The 26503-nt window shown below is 38.2% G+C and overlaps 1 protein-coding gene across 3 annotated transcripts in view; it reads left to right on the top strand.

The window, feature by feature from the left end:
• The window catches only part of TULP3 (TUB like protein 3), a 32263-nt gene extending 6475 nt beyond the window's left edge, over positions 1 to 25788 (top strand). Inside the window, exons 2-12 of one of the 3 annotated variants that reach the window (XR_009417909.1) lie at positions 6694 to 6745; positions 11504 to 11666; positions 13599 to 13775; positions 15816 to 15946; positions 17703 to 17900; positions 18412 to 18524; positions 18898 to 19012; positions 20887 to 20985; positions 22897 to 23068; positions 23629 to 23971; positions 25370 to 25788. Coding sequence is in view for 2 of the 3 variants with exons in the window: in XM_059466860.1 (XP_059322843.1) it covers positions 6694 to 6745; positions 11504 to 11666; positions 13599 to 13775; positions 15816 to 15946; positions 17703 to 17900; positions 18412 to 18524; positions 18898 to 19012; positions 20887 to 20985; positions 22897 to 23068; positions 23629 to 23762 (1354 nt within the window). In the remaining variant the exon portion in view is untranslated. Of the gene's footprint in view, positions 1 to 6693; positions 6746 to 11503; positions 11667 to 13598; positions 13776 to 15815; positions 15947 to 17702; positions 17901 to 18411; positions 18525 to 18897; positions 19013 to 20886; positions 20986 to 22896; positions 23069 to 23628 lie in introns of all 3 variants that reach the window. The other 2 variants (XM_059466860.1, XM_059466859.1) reach the window with 2 other exon arrangements.
• The last annotated feature ends 715 nt before the right edge of the window (positions 25789 to 26503 follow it).

The raw sequence follows: 26503 nt of genomic DNA, 5'->3' as shown, positions 1-26503 counted from the left end.
TTTAGTGGGGAAGGGCAGATGGTGGGTGTTTTGTTTTGGTTGTTTTTGACATGCTTCTGATCTGTGTGGCTTTAAAGAAAAACACCTGATAATTTCACATTAAAATTCTATTTTTAAGCCTGCAGGTAGGTAGAAGCAGAAGTTTTAAAGGATTAGCTAGCTATTTTGTTTCTTTAGGATGTTTTTAAGTTGTAAATTGTTCTTTAAGTTATAAATTGTTCAGATAGTTGGTACAAGTTATTGGAAGGATTGTGTAATGGATTCAGGTATATTTTGAAATGAAGTAGAACATGAAGATCTTAGTTCTTATCTGTAGTTGCTCCCTTAATCCACGCTGATCTGACAGTTGAGTTTATTGCTCTTATTAGTTTATTTTATACTTATTTTCAAATATTCAGAGATAAATCTTATTCAATCTGTATTATGTGGGACAGAATTTCTGTACTAAAGCAAATCCAAGGCAGTTGTTTATTTACTCATTCAGAATTGCTTCCAAAACTAGGTGTTCACTCTTTCCATGTCATTGTTCTCATAATATATTCAGTAGGTGAAAAACTTTTCAAACAAATATTGTGAACCCTTTCTCAAAACAGTATTCTATTTATATTAGTGTTTTTGAGGGATCAGAGGGGTCAAAGGTCAAACTGATTTTACTGATTTCTTTAAAAAGGGCAGATGCACTAAAACTTGCTTTTATTGAAATATCACCTGCTTAAAAATAATTTAATGAAATGTTGATGCAACTTCAGCAGTGTTACTTAGAAAGAAGTGTGGCATTTTATGGCTGATTTGCAGCAGATCAGTTTACTTTGGAAGACTTACTGCTTATTAATTATGAAGGAAAGAATATCCTGTGCTTGCCAAAAATCCCGCTCTCTTGCCTTGGGGAAAGCAGAAAAATTTGGTAACCTTCACTCTTGTGGATGGTATGCTATGCATTTTCCCAAAAATGTGCAGTTACAGCTGTGTCAGAACTCCACCCTTTTGTGGATTGGAAGGTGCATTACAGATAAATTTTGTTTCTCAAACAGTTTCCAGAGACAATATTGCAATTTTTGTTTGGAAGCTATCTTTTGAAAGATAAGAATCCTTCTTCAACTAATGTTTTTTTTTCTACAGCTTCTGTTTTCTTTCATAGCTGTAGTTCAGATGAGAATGATGCCCAGGAAAGTTTATTGGAGGGTTAAGAGTCAAAATACTTTCACACCAGCTGACTCAACATTTCTTAACTGAAGTTGCTTTTACTTGCACTTCTACAGCTAAAAATAAAATCCAGTGGTTGAAGATGTGGGCCACAAGCCACATTCTTCTCATCCCCTTATTTTTAAGCTCTGGGAGTATTGCTCAGACACATAACTGCTGCTACCACGTTAATAAACTGTCCTGCAAAGGAAAGAGAAATTACATGAACTTTGTAAGACTCTTGATGGAAGCAGTCCTGTGTAGAGTGAGAAATGGAACACAATATATTGGGAAAGTGGGAAGATTTGTGGATTAAAATGGTGTTATTGTGCCTTGGAGCTCCTTTAAAGGAGTAATGGAAACAACTGAAAATGTAAGGATCTTGATTATTAATGTATAGGTTTATATTCCCACTGGTATCTAAAGATTGTGTTTATTGAAAGGATTTCTATGTCAGACTGATACAAAAATGTCAAGCTTGTTTGCAACAAGGCCCAGTAAACTCAAGATCCAGCTCACTCCAAAATTATCTGGAAGTTTCTGCTGGACACTTTGCCTGAATCTCTCTGCCAAACTATGGACTATCTGAAACTTTAATACCTTCCCTAGAGCTGTGCAGAAATAGGTAATAATTCCTCAGTTTTTCTCACCAAGGATTGAGTGCAGGTACAGTGCTGATATGTGCTGTAAAGATACTTAGGACAAAACAAGCTGTGTTTCCTTCTCTTGGGTCAGATTTTCATTTAAGGTTGGAGTGGGGTTTGCTTCTCTCAGCTAGTCTGACCTTCCTCCTAAAAGAGGCAGCCAACGTTACTTTATTCTTTACTAAACCTTTAACTACTTGAACTGCAGGATAGATTTAGCTCACTGGGAAGCCCTTAAATCTGCAAGTCTTTGCTGCATTATTTGTTTAGAAGGAGAAACTGAGTACAGTATTTTTTTAGTGGAATATGAGAAATGTACATTTTGTTGAATGCAGGGAAAGCTATAATGGTGTTTTCCTTTGTTTAACATATTTCAAATCTTTCCAGTAAGTTCTCAGTCATGTAGAACATTTTGTCTCTACAGGGTGCTCTTTCCTGTTGCTTTTCTCTGCTTATTGCCTCTCATTCACAACTGCAGCCAGTCAATTCCTTTCAAAACTAGTCCATGATCCATGATAGACAACCTTTTTTTTTTTTTTTTGCCTCCTTTTAACTTCAACAGTCAGTATATAAAATTGAAATAACCTGAAAGAGGAATGCTTGGCTCTCCCATCTGGGGTAACCACACCTGAAATAGGAGGTAAACCATAACCTTAGTCTACAACAGCAACTTCTAACATAACAATATTCAAGCTTGATAAAAACCTGTTTTTTTTCTGTTGAAAATCCACAGCTCCATGAGTTATCCTAATGGTTAATTAGTCACAGTGTTAAATAAAAAACTTATTTGCAACCTGAATTCATTTAGCTTCAGTTATTTATGTCTGGATTTTATTGTCTTCTCTGTCATCAATGTCATGTGTACCCTCAAATCCATGGAATACAGTGGAGTGTATTGAATTTCTCTTGAATAAACTGTCAGATGCATTGAAATCTTACTAAGAGGTGCACTTTCCAGTCCTTGGTCAATTTGTTCAGCTTTCTGCTGAACTGTCTTCAATTCTTCAGTCCTTTCTCTCATGTGGACCCTGGACAGAATGGAAGAACATTTTCAGGCTGGTGGATTGCTTTTATTTTCTTCATTCTGCTTTGATACCAGGATTTTTCATTGTTCTCAGAGTTGGATTATACTGTATGTTTGTGTTTGGCTGATTCAATGGTAATTATTGCCAAGTGCTTAGAACATAAGTATTTTGGTTGTGGGTTTTTTTTTTCCCAAGTACAGCATACTCAGGAACACAGACAAGCTGCAGTGAAAACAAGAGTGTTACCTCTGCTTATCCACAGTTTGTAATGCCAGAATTTCAGTGTTATTGAAAAATATGTCCATTCTGAAAGAACTGTCAATAGATGTAGTGTTCCTTTTTTACAGAAAGGAAAATAAATCACACAAAAAGGAAACTTCAGTTGTATACATGAATATCGGTTAAATAATTTGTTTGTCTTCATTGTGGTTGTTTGCTATTCTGGAAATGGTTAGGAAAGACCAAATTGATTTATAATAAATTTGTTGCATATTCCTATTGCAACACTTTAATTTCTGATTATGAAATGAAAGCCAGGCTGATTCTGATTTCAGTAGGAATTTGAGATGCTACCAATTAAAATAAAACTTTTTGCTCCCTGTTAATCTGTGTCAAATCTGTGAACCCCTTTGCATCTTGCCATCTTCTTCCATGTTTTATTAAATATTATTTAAGTTGTTTCCCATTCTCATTTTTATTCTGTATCCTGCACTATCATTAATGTTTCCTTGTACGTTCTGTTCTGTGTAATCTTTCCATTCTCTGTGGCACATGTCTGTTACCTGTCATGCAGCTTCAGTAGGATTGCAGGAGGATCCTGGTAAATGTAGCAGTGGTGTCTGTGGCAGGATCTCATGTAGGCTGCTGTGCTGCAGTGGCTGGGGACAGGACATTGATACAGACCACTTGAAAATTTTCAGTTCTTATTTATCAAGGGTAAATGGGCAACTGGTTTGGTGGTCAGGATTTTTCCCCTGTTTCTAACTGTGGTGTTGTAGCTATGGAAATGCTTCTTATTTGTCCTTTACCTGATGGATATTTAATTTTTCTTCTGGCACATAAACCCTTCAAACAGAAAAGCAAAGGGCTCAGTACTTGGGTGTGGGTATGTCTGACAGAGCACTGATCTGTGTTGTGAGTCCAGCTGAAGGAGGATTCCTGCTTGAAGCCCGCAGCTGGATTAACACACCATTTACATTCCTTAGTGGTGAGCTGTGGGAGTGACTCTGGCACAGCGTTTTCCTGTTAAAGTTTGTAATAACACCAACTCCGCTGTCGGTGGGGTAGAAAAAGGTTTTAAAGTGTGGGAATTTCTATTTTGACTGGTTATTATGTTTTCATAATGATGAGTTCTAGAAGAAAAGTTGCAGGAGCAGTAAAAAAATAGCGTGAAAGGGATGTTTTTAAGCTAGTATTTATAGTGCTACATTGCTCATGACTTTATTTTACTGCTTGTGTGAAACCTTGCACTTAAAAATGGCAAGCATTGCTGGTTGCTTTCATTTTGTTTTGCCTGCAACTCAGCAATCTTGGTCTGTGTTTTAAAGTAAATTGTAAGAAAACACTTTGCTATTTTTTTTCCTTTATCAAGCTCTGTGACCTGTTAGAATCTTTATGTTCAAGCATCAGTTAAGTAGCCAGAGTTGAGGCGCTGTGTTGTGCTCCTGTTGCATACTATAACTTCATTTCAGTCTAGGTAGAAAATAATTTAACATACAAAGTAAATAATTTACACTGAAGATTTCACAGGGCATGTGAGTCCTGCTATTTCAGAACTTTATCGTTTTCCAGGTAGAAAGGAAACCTTGTAAAATTATTTCCTAAAGTGGTAGTGTTTATTTCTTCTGATTTTTTAAAGAAGAGACTCAAATTGCTTGGGGATACTTTTTCTGCTAGGAAAAGAAACAAAACCACAGATAGCAGCTTGTACCTACCCAGGACACCTCTGTGTCCATCAGAAGGTGTCTGTAAGTCTGCTCTTGATCACAGGTAGTAGTTTGCTTTATAACAAACTCTCAACTGCAGTTAGCAAATGTCATCAAGTTCTGAAATCAGGAAGTGTATGAGAAGAAAAGGACTCTTCCCTCTCCCTTTTGTTTTTGTTTTTTTTTGTCATGAATATTTTAAGAACTTTCAGTTGGTTTTCAGACTTTGCCAAAAATGGCCTGTTCCATCATCTATGCTATAAATAATAAGCATGTCACCTTTCATGCTGAAGTTAGTGTGATAACTGTTGTATATTGTGCTGCACTGAGTAGATGTGCTTCTGCTTGTTTCTTTCTTAAGTTGTGGCTATTTTCAAGTGAAGATGACTGTATTACTGTAAGTGTTGCTTTGGGGATACACAGCTCTCCATCCCTATTCAAGAAGGACACTAATTTTTCCAGGCCCTCCGTTCCCTTAGAATCCAAGACCCTGTGTATTACAGGTCCATGTGAGGAGTAACATCAGTTTTTAGAAACAAAATGTTTTCAAGGACTTAGACCTGTTGTGTGATACTTCAAATTCATATGGGGAAAAAAGTATAGAAATAAGGAAAACTGTGGAATAAAAAAGCAATGGCAGTCTTAACTTGCTTTAAAATACTACTGGTTGGAAACTCAGTATAAACTTTAGAGTATACAAGTTGTTATATATGATGTAGGTGTACAGAAGTCTTTTTCTGCATATTTCAATCTTACAGGGCAGGGTCTGTGTTTACTGGGGTAGTTTGTCTTTAAGGACCTTTGATTTGTCATCTGCTTGCCTGAAGTTGAGTCAAATGTGGTTTGTTAGGGGTTAAGGGGACTCAGGCTTTTTTTCTCTCCTTAGCTCTGTGTGCTGTAATCCAATTTCCATGGCATGTGTTTTGCAGAAACCCCAGATCTGCTCTCTCTGTGTATCTCTGGTTTTCCTTGTTGTTAGGGTTATATTCAGCACTGACTGCCAGCTTGTGACTTCACATCACTGGACATTTATGGATACCTAGACGAGACAGAGAATTTCCTGTTTAAATTGAAATTGTGGCTTGCCATGCTTCTCTGCATGCTAATAATAAAATATATAATGTTTGTCTGCTTCCTACATTAAGTACCTTCTTCCTGATGCTCTCTTACTTCCAGAGAGGTCTTTGTCAAAACTGTTTTGAAGGAAAGAGCACAACTGTGGTCAGCAGAGTATGTGCTTAATCGTCAATTAACATTTCCCCTTTGTGGGGTTAACTACTTTAAATTGCATTTTTTTTTGAATAATTTGCTATCGTACAAAAGGAAATAGGAAGTCTATATGGAACACAACTCGGAACAAAAAATCAGAGTTATCTCTAAAATACTGAAATAGGGAAATAATTATTTTTTTACCTTTAGGAGTTAATGTCAGATGTTGCAAACACAGATTCTCTCAGGTATTAACTGTAGTTAACTGAACATCTGGCAGGAAGAGAAAATGATGTAGGCTTGACTCCAAGACAAAACTGAATTCATTTGGAATTGGGTATCCAGTGAAGGAGCAGGGACTTTACTGAATTGATCTGAACTGAGTTAAGCCTTCAGGTGTAAACTGTCTCCCAGCCCCACCTCAACAGAGGTTTGTATTCCATCTACCAGTAATGAAGCCTTTGGTGCTTTCAAAGTCTTTCCAGAAAGGTTAGTAAGGGGACTAAAGCAGAGTTCAGTCTTATTTATGGCAGAATTTATTTTATTTTTAATACCTTGTGACTTGGTCTTCATGTGAGATGGAAGTAATGTCTAACAGTCAGTTTGAAGTCTTGACGATGAAGTTGTTGTCTGAAAATATCCTATGTTCTTGTAATGTGAACTGTTTAATAGCAATAATTAATTGATTTGTTTATTTTGCTTTTCCAGCATCTTTGAGGATGAAAGCATGAAACTGCGACAGCTGAAACTGCAGAATCAGGTAAATGATAGTGCTGAAGCTGGTAAAGATAAATACAGAAAATCAAACAGCCCTCTAAAGACTTGACAAATGGGGGTGAAGTGCTAAAAATGGTTGGTCTAATGAACTTCAAAGATTTTAATGGTTTTTGTTAGTTCAAGTCAACCTTGCCATGGCTTGTAGTTTTGGTGTGTTTGATTAATTTATTTTTCATGTGTTCTCTTATTTAATTGGGATTGAGTCACTAGAGAGCAGGAATAAATCAAAAGATGGGAAGACTGCAGGGAATTATCCATTTTAGGCATCAAAGGAATGGTTTTACTGACCTATAGAACAATCTCTTTAACACTGCTGTTGAAAAGGATTTCCACCCTCTTTTGACCTTTTTTTTGTTTCCTACAATGAAAATATTTACAGCCAAGCATGGGTCAATTATCAGGATATTGGTCTCAGTTTCTGAAGTACCATATTCTTCAAAGCAATGAAGTATCCATCCTTAATACTCTTTGTCTGTGAAATTTCAAATGCTTGTAAATAGAATAGGCAATGTGAGAGTCATGATTCTCTAGCTGGCCATTTCACATGGACCACAGATCACTATCTTGCATTAAACTCATCTTGTTTAAATTAAAGTATGGTTTTTAGGAAGGCATTTTCTCAGCTAGCATCTTTAAGTCCAGACACAACAGTCTTCAGGGAACTGTTGCAGTGGGTAATAATCCTCTTTACCAGAACCTGGTCATTATTTGTAGTCTGAGTTTGCTGGGCTTTGACTTCAGGCACTGAATTTATTATCAACATTATTGGGTCTCTATAGGCATTTATCTAAAACACTTCAGAGTCAAGAGGTAAAATTTATCTTTGGTCATATTTGTGGAAGCTACAGTAGTCCTTTATCTGTAGACTATCAAATGACACTTGTTTAAAAACAAATATTTATTTAAAAATAGAATTGATTAAAATAAATTATAAAAGAGCATTTAGTGTCAAATGCCATTTGGTAAGAAATTCCAAAACTAAGGGTGGTCTGACTGCTTGGTGATGAACCTCAGGGTCTGGTTTAGTACTGGTCTTGGGTCATAAGCTGGTAATAATCACTGTCTCCTAGTGCTGGGTACTGTGATTTGCTTAGTGTCAGGCCTTGCCATGGGGATGCATGGCTATTCCTCAAAAAAAGCCAGCTGGGCTGGGTGGAATTCCCTCAGAGCAGCTGTCAGTTGCACCATGAAGAAGTCAGTTTAAATAGTTTGTTTCCTTTCACAAATTTGTTTCCATCTTTCTTGGATTTGGTTGAGATTGCAATCATCTGCAAAAGAAACATCTAGAAAATGTCACTATATATATTTTAACTCCTTGCCCTTTGCAAATGAGATTTTTGGAGAAGTGCTGACAATCTCTAATTTAGGAGTTTAGAATTAGGTTTTGGATATTAATTTTAAAGTTTACTTTTACATGAATAGTACTGTGCCTTCTGAAGAAACAGAAGTCAATAGGAGATCACTACCAAATATGATGGACTCATTGCCGGTTGTAGCTGATGCCTTGCTTAATTTGTCATAAACAATTATAGGAATTGAAATTTAAAAAATGCAAAATGTTTTACCCCAGCAGGATCATATATAGAATCTCTGGTCATAAAGAGAATCTGGAATAAGCCATAGCAGGGACATGCCTGTCCATCCATCTTTATGATTGGTTTGGAAACCCTGTAATCGCAGTAAAATATTATTTATAATAGTGCATGACATCAAGTTCCATCTGTGGGCCAGCTCTGCCTGCCAGGATGCCTTTTTCTCCTGGACTACTGCCTTTTCCTTGAGGCAAGAGCGCGTGGTTGCTCAGGCAGTGCTTATTTCCTCATTAGCAGAAGATTTGAGTTTCCTCAGGCGCCTCAGCTCCGAGTGCAATGCTGCCATCTCCCTGTGCAGAGGGAGTGCGAAGCCTGCCGTGTTTCTGAGTGCGTCTGGTGTGGTGCACTGCTCTTGACATGGAGTTTCACTGGTGCCACCATCACTGCCAGTGTCACTGCTGCCACAGCATGAGCTAAGGGGCAGCTGGAAGAGGAGAGGATGTTCCCTAGCCAGGATCCATCCTGCATGGCGTGCCAGGGTTAGGATTCTACCAACTAATAAGCACAGGATTGCACCTTCAAGGCTGGAGTGGTTGGGACTTTCCTGTGTATCAGCTTCCTGCCATCACAGCTGGAGAAAGAGAATACTAAACTAGTTATCTTAATAGCACACTAGATATTCTCATGTGACTTCTTGGAAGCTCATTTGAACAGGAGCTGGTGGTTTGTGATCCTCTAGTCATCCTACACTCTGATGTTATGGTTTTCCAAGGTGTTTCTGCAAGTATTTAATGCATGGCGCACACAAAATAAAAAACAAATAATGATAATTAGTGTTTGTTATTTATTTGATGGGTTTTGTGTTCTGCTGTCCTGTTCATGAACTATCTACATTTTATCTAGTGATAGTAAATGGATTTTTACTGTAACACAGAACTGGAGGAAAAGGCTAATTAGTAGACAAAACGAAACAAAATACCCATTTCCTTTTTCTACTTCCCGAGTGGAATGCAGCCAGGAATACATCTTACTGAAGGGCAGGCTGCTCTGCCACCGTATGGAGAGAAAATGAACTGCTGTTTGCTGTCCTGACAGTGGACTTGCACATATTTTTTCCATCTCAGTATGCAAAGTGGTAAAGAGAAGCCTTTAAAAAAATTAAGTTACTATCAAGTTTTGTCACTTTGGTTGTCCTGTAGTTCTTGCAAGAAAGGAAGATCAGTCACATATACCAGCAGTAAGCTGTTTTAATGTGAGCTGATCCTATTGGATTGGTGAGTTCAAGAAACCCTTTGATGTAACACAGTGTATAAGAATAATAATTAAAATTTAGACTGGTGAGCAGTGAAATGTTTAAAAAAAAAACGTATCTAATAGAATAATCCACGAAATAACTCTTGAAACTACTGTATCCGGTGTTGATCCCAAATTCAATTTTACATTCTAACAGTGGCTGTGTATTTTCTTATTTTCTTACTGGCTTGAGGTTGTGACTGTTTTGTGTCTTGCTGGTTTTTAGGGGTTTTGGGTTTTTTTGCCTTGCCTGTCTGTTTGTCAGGTAGAGAAGCCTTGACAACAATTTTTCTCAAATCCTTATTCTGAGTATAATGTTTTGATTGTTGTTTTTCCTCTCTCCTTTAGAGAATTATAAACTATCATGACTTTTTTTACCTTTCATCAGCTTTAATTTAAAAAAGGAACAAGCAACACAAACCAATGTAAATTCTTCTGAAAGGTCTGACTACCTTCCTAGAAAACACCTCTGTATTTAACAATTTCTAAGAATTTTACTTTACTGCTTATTTTTCTTTTCTTATTCTAGACAAATGTTATAATTTCTTTGGAATTCTGTGTAATTTTTGCTCTGCAGGATAATCTTTGCAAATAATTCTGCAGTAGCAAACACTACCTGTACTGCAGTCCAGTCTTCAAAGGGTAATTCTGAGTTTAAATTAAAAAAAGTAATTTTGTTTCAAGGTATTTGTTTTTGTTTGTTTGTTTGTTGTATTTGAGGTTTTGTATGTTTGGTTGTGGGTGGTTGGGTTTTTGGGTTTTGGGTTTTTTTCTTTTAGATAAGTGAAAAAAACAGACAAAATAAAGAATCAAGGGCTCAGTTATATTGGAATTCCTCAGGGAGAGGTTGCCTGAGGAACAAAACTCACTTGAGATAAAAAGACTAATAGTAGAGGGAAAAACCAACAAGAGAAAAAGAATAACAGGAGAGAAAAGGGCTCCAAAAATGTCTGTGTCTCAAATGGATTGTATTGTTGGTACTGATGAATTGTTTATCTGGTACTGCATCAAAACTAAACATAATTTGATGGAGAAATGGTTTCTGTCATCAAAAACAATTTTCAGGGGTGTTCAGGTACCTAAGAGATAGCTATGGATAAACTGCATCTACTGTAAGGACCTTGCAAGTTGTTTGCATAATGGTGCAGGATATTAGAATATGATTTTTCCTTCTTCATGCATCACCTTTGATTTAAGGACTAAGCAGGTCTGTCTAAAATGGCACCATGTCCCTTTTTGTCTTGATTTAAGTCTAGAAGTTGTTTCTGTTCTTGTTGAATAGGAAATCTTAAGTATCAAATATATATGTATCTTGGAGAAATAATGTTTTCATTTTTAGCATTTGGACTTACTAGTCTTTCCTTTCAGTCCTGAATTATATGGAAAAATTTTGCAAGGTAGATAAAATTTATTTTTAGTGGGTCATTCCTATTTTAATTACTGTTACTTGTCTCCCCACTTTAAGTCTTATCTCTCAGCACTGGTTTCTGGGAACTATTTGCTTTAAGTTTTCCCTATAAGGTGATATCTTTTGAGATAAAAACCTTTTCCTTTGCAAGTCCTGACTGTTTCATACTGGATTATGGATGACTGCTGAAATTTTTGTTAAGGATTTGTCTATTTTTGTTAAGGATTGCTGCAATTGAGACTGAGTGAAAGGATTTAACTGGTAGTCTCAAGACAGGTCAGAAAATAAGGAGGTGTCCATGTCAACGTCTCGTGGAGAGTCAAAGTCAGTATCTCACTCCAAAACCACGGTGATATCTGTGTGTTAGATTTTTGTAAGAGCTCACAAGAATACTTTAGGTTTATTTGACATTCTGATCAGGGACATGTCCTTGCCAGTGGCTGAGGCGTGGATTCTGCCTCTCTAGATGTGGTTACTCATCTGTTTCCTGCTTTTCTTTGTTTCACAGAGAGCTCTTCTAGAGAAGAAGCAGAGGAAGAAACGTCTCGATCCGTTGATGGTGCAGCCAAATCCTGAGGCCAAGCCACGCAGGTCAAAGCCCAAAGGGTGCGAGGAGCAGACTCCTTTAGTAGAAACTCCTACCCCTGTCCTCAGTGATGTTGTTTTACATGGTAAATAATCAACCTGATTACAGCAGGCTTCTCCAAAATCCCAGTGCATGCATTATGTCACAGATGGGTGCTTACATTGCTGTGGTAGGGGTCAAGTGATAAGATTGATTACATACTTTTCTATATACAAAAGTTGAATTGTAGTACAATATGGTTAAGCAATTCTAAACTGTGAAAGCAAGCAAAAACCTCACCTTGATTTTTGTGACAGCTGTAAATCTTCATGTACCCTTGAGTAATCTCTCCCTTGTTTTAGGCTAGAAGAACTGTAGAAATGGGCTGGCAACTTCTATAAAGGTGGGGACATACAAATCAAAAGTAAAAAAATCTTCTGAGGCTGTAAGATAAAGAAAATAATTCAGTAGTGACTGCTTGTACAGTGTTTCCTTATGGTGTCATGGATTTTTCACCTCAAGGTTGCATATGACTGAATGATAAAGTGGAGACGGCAAACAAAAAGTGTTGTGAACACTGTGTTAGACTCTTAATAGTTTTTACCTCTGGTTGGGCTTCACTGGGACAGCTGAAACATGACAGGTTATAGTGATCCACAGAGTCACAAGTACAAAGTGCTATCAGGGCCAAAGGCAATAACTCGGTGGCCTTGAAACATTGCAGTAAAATAGTGACCATTATTTTAGGAGTGAAAAGAAATGCGGTAGTGAGAGCCTTAGGATTCCCATGTCACAAGGAGATGAAAAGAGCAGCAATGAGATCCTTACATTCTAGTGGAAGTGTCAGGAAGTTGTTTATGAGAGTCAGGATCCCATCAGCCTATCAAGAAAGTTATGGGAAACATTCTAAGGTTTTGATGTGTTTGCTGTTGCAGGATGTTGTAATACATGCCTTGTATTGATAGCAAATTAATATGCACAGTAGAATTTTAAACCTCCAAACAAGGGGTATTACCTGGTTTGAAGATCACAGTTGGATCTATGTTATCCCGTCTCTCTTGTATATTTTTCTTGTTCTTGTTCAAAATATTCTTTGAATATTTTTCTTGTTCTCCAGATGCTTTTCAGGATCATAGGATGGGAAGGAAAGTGGTGGTATTTGTGCTAGCATTTATATGCCTAAAATCAGTAAAATCAGGTGTAAGAAAGCTTCTGTTAAAAGGCATTTTCAAGTCAAGAAGAGAATGAGAGATAAGATAGGTATAACTTTTAAGGTAGAAGTCTTCAGTAAGACTCAAATGAAAACTTAACTGTTCATTCACTACCTTTCATAGTTCTGACGCTTCCTCAGTGCAAGCAAGTCCTGGTAAGATGTGGTAACCGCAGTAAGCATGTCAGAAATACAATGCCTAGATAAAGCAGAAGAGCTTTAAGAAGGAAGACAGTGGGAAAACAAGAATTCCAAAGCTGGAGCTACACGTAGCTATTATGTGCTATATATTCAGTGTTATGCCAGACCCTGACATCAAGATGCCGCCACCAAGTGTGGTGCACAGCTGTGTTGTATGATTTAAACATGAAAATTTTATTCTAACAAAAAGATACAGGGTTTTTTTTATGTCTGTGGCTGTAGATACTTTTATCAAATTGATTTGTGGTGTTCACTGTAGAGTACTCACTGGCATAAGAGCAAACAAACAATGTGAAGGAAAAGAAAATAAGGGAGATATCTGTAAATAAATTGAAAACTGTCAATGTGCATGACAAGTACAACTTGTTTTAATTGCTTAAGCCTTTGTAAAAAGGTAAATAAAATCACTATATTTAAATAGGGAGAAACTGATATGTTTAAAGTAAATAGGCAGTCTGTACCAGAGTCAGGCCTGACTCCTCCTTTCTGAAAAAAAATGAACAAGTATATTTAATACTTTAAAGAGATGCTACAGGAAGGGAAGATGAAAAGAGCCACCATCCTGAGGTGTATCTTTGGCCATAAAAAAAATAGACTTTGGAATTTTTGTTTCATTTGGTCCTGCAGGCATTGATGGACCAGCTGCTTTCCTGAAATCAGAAGTTCAGGATTTGGGGACCAATCTCCAAACTCTGTCTGTTGGATCTACCAAACCAGAAGACAATGCAGATAAGGAAAATGATGGAGAGGTTGTAACAGACACAGCAAGCAAGCCAGATCTGCAAGAAATATTACAGAAAAGAGGTAAGAGTTAATAATGGGTAAATGTCTTTTTTGGGGCTCTTCTATAACTTTATTTCAGTGGCATTAAAAAATGAGGAGTCATGAAACAAATGTCTGTAGGATATCACTTTTAAAAGAGCTACTAGATTCTATAGCATGTGGAAGTGCAGTGCTGCAGTTCCTTTTCCTGATATTATTTTAACCATACCAATTATATTTTAAGGGTTTCTTAATGTGCTGTATTCTGGTCTTTCCAAGGAAATTGCTGACAAAATGCTATACCACATTTTGCTAAAGTTTGGGGTGTTTTTATTGCAGATATGTTATATCTTGATAAGGTGCTTGAATATTTTCACAACAGCAGGACCCTTCAGTAAATGCCATGATTTAACTCTTTAGGAGACTAACAGGAAAGGTGTTTTTTTTTCTGAGTCACAGGCTGTCACAGTCAGTAGTTTTTGAGTTATGTATTCAGTAATGATATCCCATTGAGTAATTTCCTAGTGGAGTGTCAAGCTCTGTCTGCCAAGTATCTTAAGTTGCTGCCAGTACTACAGGAAACCTTTTTTTGTTGCATGCAGTCTAAGCACTTTGCAGTAAAATAATGGCTAGTGTTTAATTTAGTATACAGCTTGTTTTTATTTGCCAGAGCTTGTCTCCCAGAATGTTTCCCATACACTGCAGGTATTGAGGTGCTGTCACATTCAGAGATATTGTCATCCAGTTTTCAGATGGCACAGCTGCTTACTTACAGATAGCAACATTACACAAGTGTTGGAAAAGGAAAAAGGAGAGAATATCCAGTAACTTCAGGGGAAATTAGTGGAGGTAGAATATAAACAGTGAATTTTGAAATTGGCTGGAGTACCAAGGTCAACGCCTTTCCTCTTCCCAAACGTCCCTTGGGAAGTTTACTGACAGGCTGTTAAGACTGGATTTTTCTGTTTTATCTGAGACTTCCAGCAATGCCCCTTGGCAATGCCATGTCAGAGCATTGTTACAATATATGTTCTCAGAAAATGATTCAGTTAAGCAGGTTGTCTGTCTGCAATGCTTTAGATACATTTCCTTTCTACAGCCAAATTAAAGAAAAGAATCACAGAACAAAATCTCAGATGCACACAATCAGTTTGGTTGGAAAAGACTTTTGAGGTCATTGAGTCCAACCTATGACCTAACACCACTTTGTCACCTAGACAGTGGCACGAAGTGCCACATCCAGTCTCTCCTTAAACACCTCCAGGGACAGTGACTCCACCACCTCCCTTGGCAGCTCTTTCCAACTCCCAGTCACCCTTTCTGTGAAGAACCTTTTCCTAATGACCAATTGATGTTGCAGTTCCAAGTGGAAGGACACACCAAATAGTGATGTGTACAGAACCTCTTCATAAATGTCTTTATGAAAAGTTATTTTAATAATATACCCACAGTCATCTCTACAGGACTGTGCTTAGGTTAAGATTAAATAAGTCCTGAAACTTCTCAGTTTGCGCTTCAGTTTCAGAAATCAAGTAATTATTAGTATTTATGAATCTGATGAATGTAATAACAGGAGGGGCTCTTACTGAAAAATTGACATACCCTGTTTCAGGGACAAGACTGAGGAAAAGTGGTAAAGGATGTAAACTGTACAGAGTCAAATTTATGGGATAGGTGTCAGCATATCGATCTGGATTTCCTTTTATTGTTGTTGCTCTTAAGACATGGAGGACTTTTCTGCATGAACATATGCAAAGTTCAATGACAACATAAACTAAGCAATATGTTATGTCATGGAATATCAAGTAAAATCCATATTAATAAAGGCCTGACAGCTGCTTAATCATCTGCACAGTGACTGCTGCAAAATATCAGTAGGAATTAAATTGCAAGGCTTAGGAAGAGATACAGCACATGAAGAAAATCAGCAGTTGAAACAGAAATTAGGAATAATCAGTTGAAAAAGCAGAAATTAAGACTGTGACTAGGTATTCAAGAGTCATATATGAATTAGTGATGCCATGAACTCGTGACACCTACTTTCAGAGATTACATGCTTAAATCCATGCTGTATTCTGACAGGAATTTCAGGCAGTTTGAATTTTGATGAGGACGACACAGAAGAGGAGGAAGCTAGTAAGAGATCAGTATCTCATTCACCAAACCCTGAATCTGAGAGGCCTAGTTCTGCATCCAGCGAGAAGTCTTTTGCAGTAAGTGTCTTGAAATCGATTTCTGATAAGCACTGGACATGTTCCTGATTTTAGTGATAACCCCTGGAGCACTGGGTTAAAATACAGTAGCTGCAAGTACAGTAGCCAGCAATATTATTCCCTGAAAGCAGAGTAAGGTCAAGATTGTCAGGCTCTCTGACTGAAGGGACACTGAGTTAAACATAAAGACTTAGCAATGATCAGAGGAACAATTGTGGGTGGAGGATCCTAGGGAGCCTAATCACAGAATATGGGAACACAGTGAGTCAGCACTATCACCCCTAAAGGAGACAGACTGGGCCTTTGTCTCTGCAAAATTCACCAAAATGACTCAGAAGCTCTGAAATGCCATGCAAACATAGGAGGGATTTCTTCCTGAAGGTTTGTGGCATTTATTGTGGGATGCAAAGAGAAACAGAATTTTGGAATGGAACAGAGAATACTGGGATTGGACAAACATCAATAGGATGTTTGGGGGAAGAAACTTAAGAGGGAAAAGAAGGGTATCAAGGTGGATCAGGGAGTAACAAACATGGGAAGACAGGGATTAAAGGGGGTAAAAAGCATCAGATATGTGTAAACAACTGCAGAACAGTATGATTGTCTGCCCAAGTCTTGTGCCTTGATTACTTCAGCATGTCCCACACTCTTCTGAAACTCCACTTCTAACTATTTCTTGTGTGAATGTGTTTGTGTGTGTGTGTGATATAGATACATGCATACATACATATGTTGACAAATTATATGCTGGACTAGCCAGTGAGTTGGAAGAGACCAACATCAGGAAGACACAGGGTCTGAGATAGCTCAGATCAGATAAAGACCACGGCGTTTGAGCATGGATGCTGGACACCCTTCAAAGTCCATGGTGTGGGAGATGCACCTGAGTGTATTTGTGAGGTGACTGTGTATATGATGCCCTGCACTAATAGTGCAAGAGGTCTGGGAGATTGGGCTGTGGGTGCAAAGTGCTGGAGACACAGGTGCTGGAGTGGGGAAAGGGGTGAGACCCTCCAGTGCATTTCAGATCTATGTATGTGTATCTGTGCTATTCACTCAGGTTTCTTACTGGCTGTAGCAGGAAATGGGGATAAAACTGTAACTTCATCTTGAAGGCCCAGATAAAAGAGGAATCTCTTTGGTGCTGCAGTTCATAGGATTCAGCTACCTCTAAGAGGAAATTACTTTTATGACCTGTACCAGATTTCCATTAGAATTTAAATTCCTTTGATTATTCTGTGTATCCTGACTATACACATTTTTCTAAGGCTGTTCCAACATTTAGTTGATATGGTTCCACCAGCAGCTGACTCCCTTTCTGCTACTGTTCTGAACCAACATAATCTTAGCACTCATTTCAGTCACAAAATCCCAGCCTGCCTTACTGCAGCATCCATCAGTCCTGCTTTATCCTACTCTTTTATTTTCCACAGTATTTGAAGTTCTAAAAGCAAAGAGGTTCTTTGCGTAGAATATTTACAGCATCTCATCCTATTTCTCCCTTTCTAGCAAATCACTCATGTCTGCTTAATGGGTACTTTTTCTCTTTTCTCCTTGGAGACCTAGTCTTTCCTCAGAGTAAAACCTTCAGCTGCTTTCTTCTGAGAAAATACAGGTGGTATCTTGTTTAACCTTCCTTTCCTCAGTATCTTCTGGAGACATGATATCTTATGTTTCAAAAAACCACAATTTTCTTGTGGAATACCAGAGTCTCTGATCTGATATTAATTTGCTAATATGATGCTTCTTCCCATAGGAAACAGGTGCTTCCTGTAGTCCATCCCCTCAGGCAGATGCACAGCTGGGAGAAGTAGAGAACTTGGAGGATTTTGCATTGCGCCCTGCACCCCGTGGAATTAGTGTCAAGTGTCGAATCACTAGAGATAAAAAGGGAATGGACCGGGGGCTCTTCCCTACTTACTACATGCACCTGGAAAGGGATGACAACAAAAAGGTATTGGAAGCAGCCCACATTATCTTGGCTATTGTACTCCTACCAAAAAATGTGTTTGGTGCAAGGGAGAGCTTTTGATAAGAAACCTGTAGCGGAGGACAGCCATCATGCAGATGAGGACAGCATATGTTTGGCCACGGCACTAAGGACAGAATTAGCATGTAATTAGCATTGTATTGTGGTTTAAAAGCCATAATACAGTGAAAGATGAATTTGAAAAAGAATAAAAATGTTCAATGTTAAACAAGAGCAGGGAGACTGAACTGCTCCAGAAGAAAAGGAGGGAAGACTAGAAAGGACAGGTGCATTAAATCTGGACTGCCAAGTGAGCTGATGGAGAGAGAGGATTTCAGGCTGGGCACTTTGGAAGAGAACAAAATTGTGGAGACAGTAATACTAAAACAGAATAAAAAAGGGAGTGCATACAGGAAATGGAGAGATAACAATTTGGATAGCAATGCCTCTGCGTTCTTACAAAGCACCAGCCTTGATCAAAATTTTGTTTTTCCAGACATTCCTTCTTGCAGGGAGAAAAAGAAAGAAGAGCAAAACATCCAATTACCTCATATCAGTTGATCCAACTGATTTATCTCGGAAAGGGGAAAGTTTCATTGGAAAACTCAGGTGAGCATCACAGATGAAAACTACAGACAGTTGAGATAGGATTTTAATTCAGTTGTGGTTATGACTGGCAATCTGGTTTATATTCAAAGAGCATGAACCTGCATTGTTCTGCTTCCTGTAATCTATATTCACTTGGGCTGGCAGCCTTCTTCAGCATTGCCATTCACTCTGGTAACTCAGAGAAGGAATTTTCTAGATGCTTCTCCAGGATAGGTTACAGGCTCACATGGGCATGTCACAGAAGCTCCTTACTGAGCTGGCAGCAGAAAGATTCAGATGGCAGATGTGTATTTTTGCTGTGTTGTACAAATACTTCTGACAAAAGTTTCTACTGATGCCTCTCTTTCTGTGTTTTTCCATAACCTGACATTAGGTCAAACCTCATGGGAACCAAATTTACAGTCTATGACCATGGTGTTAACCCAGTCAAGGCACAAAGTCTAGTGGAAAAGGCTCATACAAGACAGGAGCTCGCAGCTATTTGTTATGTAAGTACTGCCTCTCCCTTTTGCCCCGTTCTTTGTGCCTGGTTACCGAGCAAAAAGAGCTTGCAAAATTGTGCTGCTGCCAGCCTCCTCCACTTAACTTTGGAACCAAGTGACCAATTTCAACCAGATACAACAAGAGACAGAGGCTTCACAGATAAATTCTTACAAGTTTAACGAAAAAAGCAAACCAATGTCAGGAGCGGGAGAAACACCTAAACAAACATCCTTACGACCTTCTTATCTGGCCAATTCAGTGTGTGGCCAGTCACACATGCTTTACATGGAGCCAGACACAGCTGCCTCCAGCCCAGCAGGTATCTGGTAGACCCTGAGAAGGAACTGGGAGTACCCAGTGAAACAGAATTAGTTTGTGCAGAACCAAAGGCATTTTGAGGCATAGAAGTGAGCTGGTATTATTTCAGTAGCACTTTGTTGGTGGTAAGGATGTGGTTCCAGGGTAAATTGTGATTCACTCTAGTTCTGTTTTAGAGATGTTCTGCTCTTGTGAATCACCTCAGTATAGGATTCAGAGTAAGGAGGCACTTGTGGAGACTACAGAATTACATGAGAATTCTCATGTCACATTGTTTTGTATTCCAGTCCTACAGTTTGAGTAGAATTTGATGTTCTCTACAAAATAATTGCTGTGAAGTGTAAGGAATTTTATTTTTCTCACAGGTGTTTTTACTTTTCTTACAGAAGCTTAAAGATGCATTAGCCTGCTGGAGCAGTGTCTTGATTTTTTGCTTTTGCTCTTCATCTTAATGGCACTTGGGAAGAAATTGATGTGATAATTTCAGTACTAGCCCGTTTACAGAAGTATTACCAGATATTTTCTCTGTATATAGTATTCTTCAGTTTCCTACCTTGCTGGATACAGCAAGGTGTTAGTATGAGCACAGACAGTTAATATAAAGTCAGCTTTTCAGAAATCTGAACTTTTATATATAAGGAGTTTTTAAAGTTTAAATATGAGTAAAATCAGTACCCTCATTTTTATACATCCCCCTAGATTTTTTGAAGTGACATAATAGAGGTTGCAGGTCCAAAGACCTATGTCTGCAAAATGCATTAATGTGTTAGGAAAAGCTGTATCACTTCTGTCAATCAATTCAGTACTTCTAAAAGATTCTGGCTTTTAATTGGTCTTTGAGAATTTTAAAGGTTATCAAAGATATTGTTACAGAACATTTTAAATGGACCCTTGGATTTTAGCCGATACTCTTAAATGAATGGTTTGAGAACACCAGGACTTTTTTCCTTTGCTTTTTGTACTCAAGCCACTTGGAGCAGTCTCCTTCAGTACTCTGGAAAAAATCTGCTTAAGATTGAGGCCTGGATAGTTGCTGAATACTTCCCTTCCTGGGTTTGTTCTTAAACATTTATAAAACAGTATGATTTGCGAGAAAATTGTAGATGTGTTCTTAAACACAAATAACAGCACCTGAAGAAAAATGTCATTCATGGTTCAGAAACATTTTAGACTAACTGGTGATATACAGACAACACAGAGTCAAGTCAAAGATATATTGCCTCCATCATAGTTAAGGCTTGTTCACTAGCAATATTTCAACACATTACTGCTGCAAGTGCAAAAAACTTATGCCTGGAAATTGCACTTGTATAATTTTGTTGTAAATGTTTTAGTAGGTAAGAAATGCACTCCAAATTAGTTTATACCATGCACATCTCCTAACATTGTTCTCTCAATGAGAAAGCAGTTCTCACTGACTAAACACAGTTGCAAATATGTAACTGATGCTACAGTTGCAGCCAGCAAATTTCTAATAACTAGTACAAATGGTGATACAAGTTTTGCTATCTTTCTTTCTCTTTCTCATTTACGGAAAAAAATGGCTTTTCTTGTCTTTCAGGAAACTAATATCTTAGGATTTAAGGGTCCCAGAAAAATGTCTGTGATCATTCCAGGAATGAACATGAATCATAAGCGAATTCCAATCCGTCCACGAAATGTGAGTTATGAAGTTTGGTCATGTTTCAGATTGAAGGAAGAGGTTAAAACTTCCCTGTAGAGGCCTGGGTGTGGCTGACAGTCAGGGCTTTTAGGGGCCAGGGCTTTAGCAAGTCTTCTGGAGAATAAATACAATGTTGCCTAAACGTGTTGATTAATTTGTTCTTGCCTTCTGCCTACTCTGTAGCTTTCTGAATAGTATTTGTATCCTTACGGGTCCTTTGGGCAGCCTAAATGATTTACTTTTCTCTCCCTTGTTGCTGTTGCACCTACAAGGCGCCCTCATGGTGAGACCCTGTTGTGCTGAGGGCTGGATGAACACTGGGCACACTTGCTTCTCCCAGGAGCTCCCAGTCTGAGCCAGGATGTTGATTGTGACAGATAGGCAATAGACAGATTAGGTACTGCTGGTGCAATAACAAGGCAATAAATACATTTTTGATCAGAATGCTATTAGCTTTTTTGTAGGAGCAGCAGAAAAAGAGGGTTCTTGAAGAAGGAGGGATGAGGAGAAGGTGAAATTTTGTTGTGACTATTTAGTGAGGATTTTTCATAGATATGAGAGGCGTTAGAGCTAAAAGCTTACAGAACAGTATCTGAAGGTATGTTCAGGTGTGTGATGAAAATTGTTAGGTTCCCTTAATGAGGGTTTTATGTTTGGTGAGAGAAGACCAAAAGGCAGAAAGAAAAGGTACCACCTGAAAGGTGTGGTCAGTGTTTTAAGCTAGAAGGTGGTATTTGCAGCCATGTTGAGAGTAGATATGAGTAGGACGAGAATGTGTTTCCTGAGGTCAGGGAAAAAAAAACCTTAACAAATGGAAATAGAGAATCATGACAGCCCAGAAAAGAGATTTAATTCTTGTGAATGGTCAGAAAAAATTTATCTGGAAGTGCTCATTTATCATTGTCTTTGAGTTGGTGTTGCCATCTCTCCTATTAGTACAGTAATGGCTCCATGGCCCTGCCTTAAATTTTCTCCCCTAAATCTAAATGCACTTGGTGCAGTTGGTGCCAGTTCTTAGGGCTTTTATTTGAATTTTTTAAAAGTAAATAAAGATAAAACTAAAAAGTAACTAAACTGAACAGGAAGTTTTATTTAGGTTATCCTCAAAGATCCGCTATGGTATCTTTGTATAACACTGAAGCACATACTATAGCCACATCAGTCAGACCTCCACAACAGGTTGTTTTCTGAGCATTTTTTCCTATTAGTACCTTAAGCTTGGACTCTTTTTCTTCAGAGTTTTAACATAGATAGTTTTGATTTTATTTCTTGCAGAACTTTTAAAATTGAATCATATGTCATGTTTCACTACAACCTGAATCTCCTTGTAATTCATTGTTTGTCAAATTTAATATGCTGGTTTACTTCCTTTTTGTATCTTTTTAGTTTTATTTCTCTCTGATTTTCATACTGGGCATCACTCATTAGACCCAATAAGATGACATTTAATCTTACATTCTACTCCAGCCTTTGGACTTTCTACTGAGGCACCTCAGGGCCTGGCACTATGCAGTTAATTGTGGATTATTTTCTTTTATTTCAAAGTTTACAGTGTTAGAAATGGAAACTGGATGCAACAGGATCAGAGAAAGATTATGAGACTCAGAAGTAATTCATGCCAGCAGGATGGCAATTATCTGTGGACTCTGAATTTCTCCCTTTCCTGAACACACATTTCCTTCCCTATCACTCTCTTTACTTTATTGAGTGAAAAGAATGCTTGGACTGGGAATCTATAAAAGTATCTTCCTGGTACTTGCAGAAAGTATTCAGTAGGACTGAGTTTAAGTGTTATCAGTGTGTTTCATTAAACAGGGAATGAAGTGACAGAGTGCACACACAAGAGAGGTGGCACTTAGAGGCAGAGACATTCCAAATCTGATAAATATATTTCTTTCTTCTGAACAGGAGCATGAGGGTCTGCTGTCAAAATGGCAAAACAAAAATTTAGAAAACCTCATTGAATTGCACAACAAGGCTCCAGTCTGGAATGATGACACTCAATCCTATGTTTTGAACTTCCATGGGAGGGTCACTCAGGCCTCAGTGAAGAACTTCCAGATTGTCCATGACAATGACCGTAAGAGTCTGGTGGAGAGTGTGCGGGACTTACTTAAACAGGGAGCACCTAATTTATTTTATGAGGGTTGGGAGGAATAGGACACCCTTCCTAGAGGAGGGAAACTGGGTAAAGGAAGCTAGTTAGTTCATGATTACTGGGGACTTCTGAGCTGTCAGGAAAATTATATAAGGCCTCCTTTTTTCTGGGGTGGATGCAGACTCTGCTGTCCATAACTGCAGCAAAAGAGGGGGCAAATGAAAGCTTCCTGAAGTGAAAGACAAGGTCTAATACAGCACCTTTAGGCCAGCAAAAGAATGGTTTGAGCTGTGGTTCTGAGAAGAAAAATCTCTAGAATAGCACAGTCACTCTAGAGAACAGATTTCAAGGCCACTCTGGTGAGAAAGGATGGAAACACCAACCACATATATTTGGGACTGGCAGATATGGGGAGAGTTTGTGGTTGGGTTTTGTTTTGCCTTTTTTTTTTTTTTTTTTTTTTTTTTTTTTTTTTTTGTGGTTTATTTTTTTCTTTTGCTTCACTGTGAAATTGTTCATCTCTGAATGTCTTTTCTCCCCAGCTGACTACATTGTGATGCAGTTTGGTCGTGTAGCAGAAGATGTGTTCACTCTGGACTATAATTACCCTCTCTGTGCTCTTCAGGCTTTTGCTATTGGACTCTCCAGCTTTGACAGCAAATTGGTCTGTGAGTGAGGGACAACAGACATGGAACTCACTCCCACCCCTACATCTTGTAAGAGTTGCAGGTGTAGCAATGAAGAGCATATTGGAAGGGAAATGGAGGACAGACTTCTGCAGGCTTATTAGAAAACCAGTTCCAGTCTTCAGAGCATTGTGGGAGTTGACAGCAGACCACCTTGGGAGCAACCTCTGTATGGCCTGTGGAAGAGCAAGAAATCTAGGTGATGTTTCTGTCATTGGTGTTGATTCTGCTTTTAGAATCCTTATTTACAGATGCTGCACGAGAGTGGGCTAAGCCCACTTATTGGAACTCCTTGCAGCTAGAATTAGAAAAATAATGGCTAAATGTTCATTTACCTTGAAGCTTCCACAAAGCCTGGGAGATGATGCTACTCAAGAGTTCCTAAGCAAATGAACTCAGAAAAAAAGAGAACAGCTGGAGTTGGCTCTAATACAACACGTTTACTCTGTGGAATGATTGTCTGCTAAGACTGATACTCCATTTCCCTCTCAGTATTCTAATTTCTCTCCATCCCTTGACAGTCTTTTTACCAAACTAAGAACAATCAAATCTGAAATACTCCCTTTTCGGTGGCTGATATTATATTCATTGTTACTTCTAACCATGTGAAAAATGAGACTGAATACATGATAGAATCTGGCTGAATTTGGCAGAAGATAGTATTGTAACAATATACAGTACCACTTCTGAAAAGCAGTGTTCTGATTGGTTGAATCTAGACTGTAAACTGATGAAAAATATTTTTAATTATGCCATTGTTCATGAAATTTGCTGCATTTTTAGGTATAAGCTTGTGACCAATTTTATTTTTTTTAATGTGAGATTATCTCAAGGCATGACATATTAAAGTAGATTTTGTATAAATAATTTTAACTTGCCTATAAGAAGGAGTTACCTCAAAAAGAGATTACAGGTATTTTCAAAGGCATTGGTAAGTTTATTGTAATTGTACCACAAGGCTCTGCAATGTGTCTTTCCAATGTTCCATTTCTAATACTGGATGTACAGTATGGAGACTGTGTCACAGCATGGAACCCTTGATTCATGTGGCCTTAACTCACCAGGGTGGATTGCAGCACGGTGTGGCCTGAAGCCCTCAGTGCACACATCTTCTGTGTACTGAAGCACAGAATATTACTGTCTTGCCTGCTTCTTGCCTATTACCCATATTCACAATAGTTTGGAGAAGTCTGTCCCTCTACTGAGACAAGAGTTAGGTGTTCAGGTGTTCTCCAGCTTTGGATATTGTCCTTGTCAGCAGACTAACTCTGTTTCAAGCTGCAAAGAGCAGATATTTTGCTTTTGGTCTCTGGAGTCTTTGCAATGGTAGATATCACTTGTGCTTTCAAACTATCAAAATTTTGTGAAGACGTTTTCCGATATTGCCAGAAAGAATAATGATCATAGTCACAAAGTAAATGCTGTATTTAACTGTAAAATAATGAATTGAGGCTGAGAAGTCCAGCTCTTGTATCTTTCAGATGAGCATTTTTCAGTAGCTGCTGAGATATTTCCTTGAGATGATCTTATCAGAAAAGCAGTCAGTGAAGAGAACTTGAATGCTGATGGATCTGTTTTGTGCCTTCCTGCTCATCAGGCTGAAGATGAGACCTGGCAGTGCTTTCCAGCTGTGCTCTTCTGAAGTCTTGGCTGATGGGTCTGCATTCCCTCTGCCCATCCAGGAAAGGAAGTCAGCTTGTGTACCTGTCTGATTACTTTTCTGACTAGGAATGTGTGAAAGAAATTGCCTTATGTTATTTTGGGGTGACCTGAAGGTAGGATGCTAATTTCTGATTCAAGATGATTTTCTGTGTGCCCAGAAAGCATCCTTTTACTTAATTAGCCTTGTCAGCAGTGACTCTTCAAGCTATTTCTTGACATCAAACGATCATGTCACAGCCCCTCAGTCAAATTATGCAGACAGATGAACTGATTCAGTCATCTTTATCAGATACTGTTTTACATTAATTGTATTTATAACTTTTATATCTAAATGAAAATAAACTAATTTATATATGGAAAAGTCTTTAATTCTAAATGATTGTTTTTATTTTGCTGTTACTAGTGGGTGTACTTTGTTCCTTCTCTGTGACTTATTATCTCAGTTTCTTTCAATTTCTTGAATATCATCATTTTCTTCTTACTCTTTTCCTTTGTAATTCTCAGTTCCCATTCTTTGTGGTGTTGGATATTCTTCCCATACACTTGGAAGTCTGGGAATAAATGTAAGGGTAGTCTCTCTAATACTTTTACCCCCTCCCTCCCCCAATATTATCAGGTATTGCTGTAGTTCTTGGTTTCTATTTGATTGTTTAAGCTAGTTCAATTTCTCTGCCCCATGTTTCTAATGTTTTTCCCAGCATCCAGCTAGGGCATATGAGATGGTCCTTACTGCATTTTCCCACCTTCCATCTGAGCCCATTCAACTGTTGAAGCACATAAGTTAATGTTTTCTGAATCAGGTACTGGAGTCATACAAGGCTAGGAAGAATATCAAGTTGAAGTGGTTATATTTTCCTATTTCCACTGAGAGATGTATGAACCTCAATAAGAGGAGACATCATGGATCTGGTAATCAGAAACTGGCACAGCTCTCAACATGCAAGCCCTATTCTTCAAGCACCTCTGTTTTTTCCACTATTTCCATCTGAGCCAAATTAGTCTTAGAGGGAAGAGAAAATTAAGTGGGAAACATGACTGGGCACTTGTTCTTAACACAGTAATATTAGCT

This window comes from Ammospiza nelsoni, chromosome 2 (genome assembly GCF_027579445.1).
Source record: "Ammospiza nelsoni isolate bAmmNel1 chromosome 2, bAmmNel1.pri, whole genome shotgun sequence".
Taxonomy (NCBI): domain Eukaryota; kingdom Metazoa; phylum Chordata; class Aves; order Passeriformes; family Passerellidae; genus Ammospiza; species Ammospiza nelsoni.
The sequence above is the reverse complement of the archived record's forward strand: the minus strand, read 5'-3'. Positions and strand labels throughout refer to the sequence as shown.